The sequence below is a fragment of the Camellia sinensis genome, chromosome 9 (assembly GCF_055761805.1).
Source record: "Camellia sinensis isolate YWXY chromosome 9, ASM5576180v1, whole genome shotgun sequence".
Lineage (NCBI taxonomy): Eukaryota > Viridiplantae > Streptophyta > Magnoliopsida > Ericales > Theaceae > Camellia > Camellia sinensis.
Genome location: NC_138969.1, coordinates 161,995,367 through 162,003,508, shown reverse-complemented (window position 1 = coordinate 162,003,508; position 8,142 = coordinate 161,995,367). Strand labels below are relative to the sequence as shown.

Sequence of the window (8,142 nt, the reverse complement as noted above, 5' to 3'; positions counted from 1 at the left end):
AGCAACTTTTTATAAAAGTGAAAAACAAATAAATAAATAAATAATTTACGTTATAGCTTTGAGGTCTTTCCACCTAAAAATCAATTAGATTTGAAATGTCTCCAAAATTTCTCAGCCTAAAAATATCCCAGGAATATATCTAGCTACCAGTTTTTGAATTAATGATATGCAGCTGCTTGTAAAATCAGGCGAAAATTCGAGTACCCGACTCTCCATCATCAGGTACATAGGCTGCATTAATGGCTACAAACACAGCCTTATTATTTTTCTTACGAGCAGTGATAGAGAGCTCTAAAACTAAAGCTCTAATATGAAATCTAGTGATGTGGCAAATAAAAAATAATAATAAAAAAAAAAAAAGAAAACTTACACAAGCCAAAAAATCGCATCATTATGTCAGACCCACCATTAAAACTTTATTAGAACTTTCAAAGCAGAGCTCTCAAATTAAAGCTCTGAAACATTATTGTTTCCATACAAGTTCGTACCTTCAACATAGGTAACCAATCAAATATCTGAGCTGACTTTTAGCCGCAAAAATGAACAACTCATAAAAGTGATAAATTGGGTAAACAAGCAAAGATACCATAACAAAAATTTTCCATGATTGTCAAATGTCGAAATGCAGCTAAAAATAAAGTAACCTACAGAGGCTTTAAGGAAAATCCACGGTATGTATGTAGTAGCTGCCTCAAATGCGACTCGAATCTCTTCCAAAAATAAAGCGCTTAGTCCAGTCCGATACCACCAATACCCTCGTACGCCAGCTGACTTGTTTGCTGAAATTTTACGAGAACAATTAAAGTCTTGCAACTCGATAAAATAATTTTTTAGCAAGCTTAAGCAGTACCTAAGTCGATAGGTATAGTTATGAAGGAGAAAGAGGCAATTACCTTGCATAAACAGAATACCAAAGCCACTGACTACTATGGCCAATTGAAACCCAATCACCGGGGAGTTGTGCAGCTGTTTGCTCTCCTCCTAATGGAGCAAATTGTCCAAAATGCTTGTACCTTAATGAATAAGTAGATACAAAGTAAGACACCAATTTAGTGAGTAGTAGATCACAACAAAATTACATGTGATTCAATGTAGGGGGCATCCATTCTCAGTATATTATAGAGCTAGACTCAACATGGCTATAGGTAAATTTTTTTTTTTTTTTTTTTTTTTTTTTTTTTTTTTTTTTTGGGATAGGCAAGTTAAGGAGACCCAAATTTTTAATGGGAAGAATACAATATATTGTTGTCAATGCTTGCTTTCGGCCACTGTGTACATCGTCAAGAGGGAGCAAATTACTAGGTTGTACCAAAATAGTTATCATGATGCTAAAATTATTGTTGAAGAAGTGATCATGAATGTGAGCTAGATTTTGTCGTTTCAAAGGCATAAGCAATAGTCAGCAAAACACTTGGTTACAACATGAGTGGGGGCTTCCCGTGAACTTCATGAAATCAATGTCCTATTACTTTCCAGGAAAAAAAAAAATGTGGTCTAAATCCCCAACACCCTAGAGGCCACACGTGAACTTCATGAAATTAATGTCCAGCATAACCAGTGGCACCCCTGCCTGTGGTTCAATTCAACTATGACCAGAAGGCATTGCTCAATTATAGGCATAAAATTTCACTTATGTACCACAATAATAAATAAAGAAAATATATGTACTGTATATATATTTATATTTATATTTATACTCATACCTGAAGGGACGAAACCGATGGCGACCTTCTCCCCTGAACCGAAGAGGACCTTCTGGATTTTTCTCACACTCCTCCATACGGTTAAAACAATTAGCAAGGTAGGCACCTTGCTGAGCTGCAACCTGAAATGCCATTGAAAAGGGCATGTTAAGCAACATTCAAGGACATGCGTCATTAAGGATATACCAATACGGGCTCAGCATGAAATAATTTCATTTAACAAGAACCTGGGCTGTTGCAGGAAGATTTTTCATCTGGGAGTCCACCTGGGAGAAAAGTTTTTTTAATTCCTCAATACCCAACTCAATGGATTCTTTTGCAACATCCCCCTTAGCTTCTTTTAATAAATCAACAATACTGCCCATCTGCTTATTCTTCAAATACAGTTCTACTTGAGGGTATCTTTGGCAAATGTCGTCGATCACTTCTTGGAATTCTTTAACTGTCAGGGTTCCAGAGTTGTCCTTGTCAGCTTTACTAAATATTGCTGAAATATCTTCCTGAAGTAAAATGCCAAGAAAAGAAGCAAAAAATTAGCAAAGGCTAAAAGAATAGAACATGACTGCATACTTAATTACTTCACCAACATTTACAAAAAATTAGGCTTTAAGCATTATCATCCAAGTATGTGCTGAATAAATAAATAAATAAAATATAAAAAAAAAAAACTCCACTTATGGAACATTAACAATGTAACAATGTTATAACACAATATATAGAAGCAGCGAGAGTATACAGCCTCTTTCCCATTATGCACTTTTTTCAAAGTAAAGGTCCAAACTGTCTCCATTGGTGTTAAAACACTCGTAGAAAAAAATTGTTACTAATACAGATCAACAACCAAATATATTAGATAAAAATGTGCTGTAGAGAAAGCGAAGAGGTACCATGACTTTGCGTTGATTAATTGTGGCACAATCTCCTAGTGCATATACACTATCGCATCCTTCCACACGAAGCCATTCATCAGTTGCAAGTACACGTCTATTAGTCTGTTCTCCATGAAACAGAAGTTTTCTCAGTAAAAATAAAAAATACAAAAATAACATAATACCTAAAAAGAAAATTAAATTGGTATCTTCTGAGCAACATTGACAACTAGAAACAAAGCTTGGATTTTTAGACAAATGATAATTTCATCGCAATGGAGAAATTATACCTGACCAATTTGCTTCATAAATTCCATTATAACTGGACGAGTCCCAATACCGGTTGACCAGAGAACCATGCCATATGGCATGGAAGAGATTTCTCCACTTCTTTCTTTGGCAGAAATTTCTTTATCAGATACTTTCACTACCATTGACCCAGTCTTCAATTCAATACCATCCCTTCGGAATTTTTCTTCTGCAAAAACTGTAATTCTTTTGTCAAACCTGCAAACCAAGAAATCCAATTGTTTGAGAACTTATTAATTGAAGAAATGGCAATGCTTCCAATGAAATTGCATACCTCAACTCAAGAGAAGTAAGGAAATTAACATCTGGCATGCAAGTGATTAACATGAATACAAGTAAATATATACATGAATGCAGCAGACATGTGAGTTTATACTTCTAGTGTTATATAACTTGCAAGCATCAAACATCACGAATTATCTGTTTAGAGGATGATTCGCCTTGAATAATCTTGCAGATCATTTTTTACAATCCGATTTTTCATAATTTTCAATTACCTTTTTCATGCCTTTCATGTCTCCAATTTTAACAAGAAAAATATTGTTTTCAAAAACATCATCCACGTAGTTCTTTTCTTTTAATAGGCAGTAAAATGGTAGAAATCATTTAATAATGGAGCTGAAGGAGATCATCCATCATCTGAACAATAAAGTACAGCTTAGAAAGAAACGACAAGGATTTTCAGAGTAAGTATATCCTTACATGTTCAAAATATGTTCTCCTGCTTCGAGAAGTGTTATTTTTACTAGATCTTTAACATTGGGATATAACTTCACTATATCTTCATTAACAAAATCATGAAGCTCTGCTGCAAACTCAACACCAGATGGTCCACCACCAACAATAACAAACTGAAGAATTCTCTTCCTCTCTTCATCAGTTAGGGTAGGTAAGCTGGCTCTTTCAAAGCAGTCAATAACAGTCCTGCGGATCCTTTGAGCGTCTTCAACTTCCTGCATGAAGTGAATTTTTCCAGAAACATTGGCTACAAATGTGCATATATGGATGAAGCTGACAAGGTTCAAATCACGAAAATCCCCAAATAACATTGTTCCTTGATGAATGAAAATTTGTTTCATATTCCAGCATCATCCTACATAAAAGAAGCATCTATTTCTAATTTCCATTCATGTCACCTTAGTAAAGTTAACTAAATTGATATTGTTTTTAGGTCTTCTATCATTGTGGGAGACCAAGTTGATGGTAGGGCACCAAGTTGTGAAGTAATAGAGTACCAAAATAACATACCTTCAAAAAATGGCAATTCTCCTCAACACCAGGAGTGTTGAATGTATTAACACGTGCTCCAATGGCTATCACAAGGTAATCATATTCCACAACAAAATCCTTTTTCCCATTTAAATTGTTATCTTGATTTGATTGGCAATAAACCTTTTTATTTTGTGCATCAATCTTGAGACATTCAGCTTCCCAGTAATGAATATCCATATGTTTCTGCAAGGAAAGGAGAGCATTCGTCAGTAACCAAATTCTAATTGTGAAAATAACTACCAAAATGTGGAACTGTTGTTTATTCTGTACAAATGATTCGCAAACTCCATGAGCATGAAACTGTGCTTTCTCAGAAATTGGAAACCAGTCCAGCTCTGTGGGCCCTAAGCACATGTTTGTTTTAAGTTCTACACTTCACAGATTGAAGGAGATATGATATATGAGCAAAGTTAACTTTGCCATGAAACATGACTTAATAAGATCAGTAACAACTTACAATTGTAGTTGAGATCATTTCAGAAGAAAATTTAGGTGGGACATATAACAAAAACGATTTTAATAAAACTTGGAAATGATAAAACAGTCTCTCACGGGGATGCCAACATCTCTTTACCTTTCTAATGATTTTGCGAATTGGTTCAACAATGCTGCGCGCTTCCACTGTGCCACATGTAACACTTGGTAACAAAGGGGTGAATGCAAAATAATTACGAGGTGATATCACCTGGACATCATATTCCGAATTCTTCAGATTCTTCATGAAACTTGTTCCAGCCCAACCAGTTCCAAGTACCACCACCTTCTTTTTCTTGCTATCAGCCTCAGATGGATTAACAATGTTCATGCCATCAGATGATTTTGACTCGGAATAGGCCACAAGGCTCCCACCACTGCCAAAACCACCTCGGTTAGGTTTAAGTATAAGCTAAGAAAAATGATATTTCAACAGGCCAACAATGAAAGGCAGGAGAAAATTTACTTCTTAGAATGAACCAAAGAGGAGAGGAAGAAAAATCCCTTCAAATTGTGGATACATGCTTAGATGTATCCACAAGATTCATGTTCAACACTTCTAGCTGAATAACTATAGGTTTGGCTACATGCTTAGTCACTCATCTTTCAAATCACATATTTAACCAAAGCATTAGGAATATTGGTCGAGAGAAAACAAAAATACCAACAGGGGAAAAAGTACTAGATGGTTTTCCCTAAGAATGTTTATACAATTGTTATGCAGCCAATCTTAGTAGCTACCCCACTCCCAATAAGACTAATTAGCCTTCGGGTGTTGAACTAAACGCCTTTGGCTACTAGGATTAGCAATGTTACAAAGCCTATCTCACTGTCAACAACGATAATTATTTTTTATGCTCATGAGGGTGTCCAAGGCTTCGCCTCCGGGAGACATGTAATTCTACGTCCCATATGTATCAGGTAATTTCCCGATCTAAGCCTTGGGGTGGCTTGAAGGGCGAGTGGGAATAAAACCCATGACTGCTAACAACTATAATTCGAATCAAATCACCTGATCTGTGTAAGATTTCGCCATCTAATGATCTAACAGCTTGAAGAAGTGAAGGTCTATATAATCGACAAAATTGTTTCATGGCCAATCAATAACCCAACAATTATGCAGTCTATGTGCCAATTGTAAAGCAGTGCACTCTCCAATCGACAAATGGATCCAAAAGCGGTTATACAGTGTAATGAATGGAACTATAACGGAAGAAACAGCCTAACACAATACAGCAAAAAAATTAGCAGTTTGCAGGAAATCACATATTCTTACTCTCCAATTCAGGGATCTAAGCATTGAAAAACATTAATCATAATCTCATTGTAATTTGATCAATTCAAAGTAGTTCAAAAGAGTACCTAACATTCGAACCGCATTTGACTAACACTAAACAAAATTACAGAAAATTGTAATTGTAAGATTAAGATCCAAATCAGTGGAGCAAATAGTGAATCTGAAGAAAATTAATTTATTTACAATAAACCTAAACCAAAACCAAAACCAGATCGAACAAACAAATCTCTGTAGCAAATAGTGAATCCGAAGATCAAACACACTTGTGAACAAACAAATCCATAAAAATAGAGCAGCAAAACAATGGAATTGAATAAAAAGTAAAAACCAAAGAAATCTCAGCTACCGAACCAGATGAAATACATATATGAACTCAACATAGAACGAGAACAAATAAAAAAAAAAAAAAAACCGAATAGAAAAACAGAGGAACTTTTGACAGAGTTGGAACCTGAATGTGAAAATAAGAGAGACATTAATCATAAGCTCTCATTGTAATTTGATCAAATTCAAAGTAGCTCAAAGAGTACCTATCCTTCAAATTCATTTGACTAACGCTAGGTACAATTACAAAGAATTGTAATCCATATCAGTTTGACTAACAAATACTGAATCTAAAAATAACTAAATTAATTACAATAAACCAAAGAACTCTGATCTACAAAACCAGATCAAACGCAATTTCGAACTCAAAGGAGAAAAAAAGAAAAAGAAAAAGATCAAGTACAGATATGATATGAACTGAACATAGAAACGAAAACAAATCGAAAGACACTGAATAGAAAAACAGAGGAATTATGAACAGAGTTGATACCTGACAGTGAAGACAACAAGCAGCTTAGCGAGAGACGAATTGTCATGGAAAGCTCGGGAAAATCTCTCGTAGAAAGTCAAACCACGCATCATTGCTCAAACTTCTCCGCCTCAGATCTAACCACAAGTTTGGAACACCACTGAATCGAGCAAATGTAGAGAGAGAACCAAATATATATATATGTGATTGTATATGTATGCTTTTACAGGTTTGTTGTAACGAAGTTAGAGAGAGAAAACAAATAGAGAGAGAGAGAGAGAGATGGAGGCCTGTTATTATGACTAGGAGAAGAAGAGAGATTTGAAACAGAAAAAATCGAAGACCCGAAGAGGTGGGAGGTGGGTGTTAGAGAGAGAGAGAGAGAGAGAACGTGACTTGTAGGCTAGGTTGTGTAGAAATGTTTCACGATTCTTCTGTCCAGCTTTGTACTTTGTTGACTTGGCATTGCATGACACAGACACTGAACCGCCTGATCAGAGTTTTTCAAAAATATTTTTAAAAAAAATTTAGTTTTGTGTTTTTTTTCTTTTTTTTTTATTGAATTTTTTTAAATATTTTAAATAATTTTTTTTTTAATTTTTAAACATACTTAACATAAATATACTTAAAATTTTAAAAAATTGTGAAAAAATCTTTTAAAAATTCACTTAATATCAAAAATATAAAAAAAAATGAGAATCCAGTATATATTTTTTATATTTTTATATATTTATTAATTTTTTTAAATATTTTTTTACAAATTTTTTACTTTTTAGATACATCTAAGTAATGTGTATCTAAAAAAGTAAAAAAAAATATTTAAAATGTTAAAAATATTCACTAAAAATAAAAAAACACGAAAATCAAAAAACTCAATTTTAAAAAAACTTAATCCAAAAAACTAAACCAAACACACTGATTCATTTTTCTAGTCTAACAGTTTCATCAAATAGGTATTCAATTTAGAATTTTACTTTTTTTTTTAATCAAACTGAGGGCTATTATGTTTTTCATCAAATTACTGTTCATAACTGTTGTCGAATGTCTTCCTGGTCGACCACCTCAAGGCAAAAATTTATGAAAAAATTTACACTAATCGGTGGACAGGCCGAACATTTGCCCGATCGATTGGTATTCTGATGAAGCTCCAAAATCTTCTATTGGAACACTTGATATCAAATGAAGTTTTTACTTAAATTTAATAAAAAAAATTGATGTACCGTTAGAGATGCTCTAATTAGACAATTGCTAATAATTCAACAAATGTTTCATTAAATTTAAATTTGATGAAAAAACTTGCTTTTTGCTGCTCTAATGGTTCATCAAATCTTTCATCAGATCTAGGATTTCTCAAATCCTTTGTCAGATTGAGGATCGATTTGCCTTTTATAAAATCACTGTTTATAATCTTTGAATTTTTACCAC

The 8,142-nt window shown here is 33.9% G+C and overlaps 1 protein-coding gene across 1 annotated transcript; it reads right to left on the bottom strand.

Moving 5' to 3' along the window:
* Positions 1-391: 391 nt before the first annotated feature.
* LOC114318304 (external alternative NAD(P)H-ubiquinone oxidoreductase B2, mitochondrial) lies at positions 392-7,223 on the bottom strand. Its single transcript, XM_028265157.2, has 10 exons — positions 6,739-7,223; positions 4,728-5,004; positions 4,130-4,336; positions 3,584-3,834; positions 2,863-3,079; positions 2,591-2,695; positions 1,931-2,203; positions 1,704-1,825; positions 894-1,013; positions 392-779 (listed from the first exon to the last, which is right to left on the bottom strand). The coding sequence occupies exons 1-10, from the start codon at positions 6,828-6,830 to the stop codon at positions 692-694; spliced, it is 1,752 nt and encodes a 583-aa protein (XP_028120958.1). The 5' UTR covers positions 6,831-7,223; the 3' UTR covers positions 392-691.
* Between the last annotated feature and the right edge of the window lie 919 nt (positions 7,224-8,142).

Excerpts from the sequence above, each read along its gene's own strand:
- LOC114318304 (XM_028265157.2), bottom strand. The coding sequence starts at position 6,830 with ATGATGCGTGGTTTGACTTTCTACGAGAGATTTTCCCGAGCTTTCCAT. Across the intron at positions 4,337-4,727 it reads TTCGCAAAATCATTAGAAAG|AAACATATGGATATTCATTA; the intron begins GTAAAGAGATGT and ends CTTTCCTTGCAG. Across the intron at positions 3,835-4,129 it reads AGAATTGCCATTTTTTGAAG|GAAGTTGAAGACGCTCAAAG; the intron begins GTATGTTATTTT and ends CACTTCATGCAG.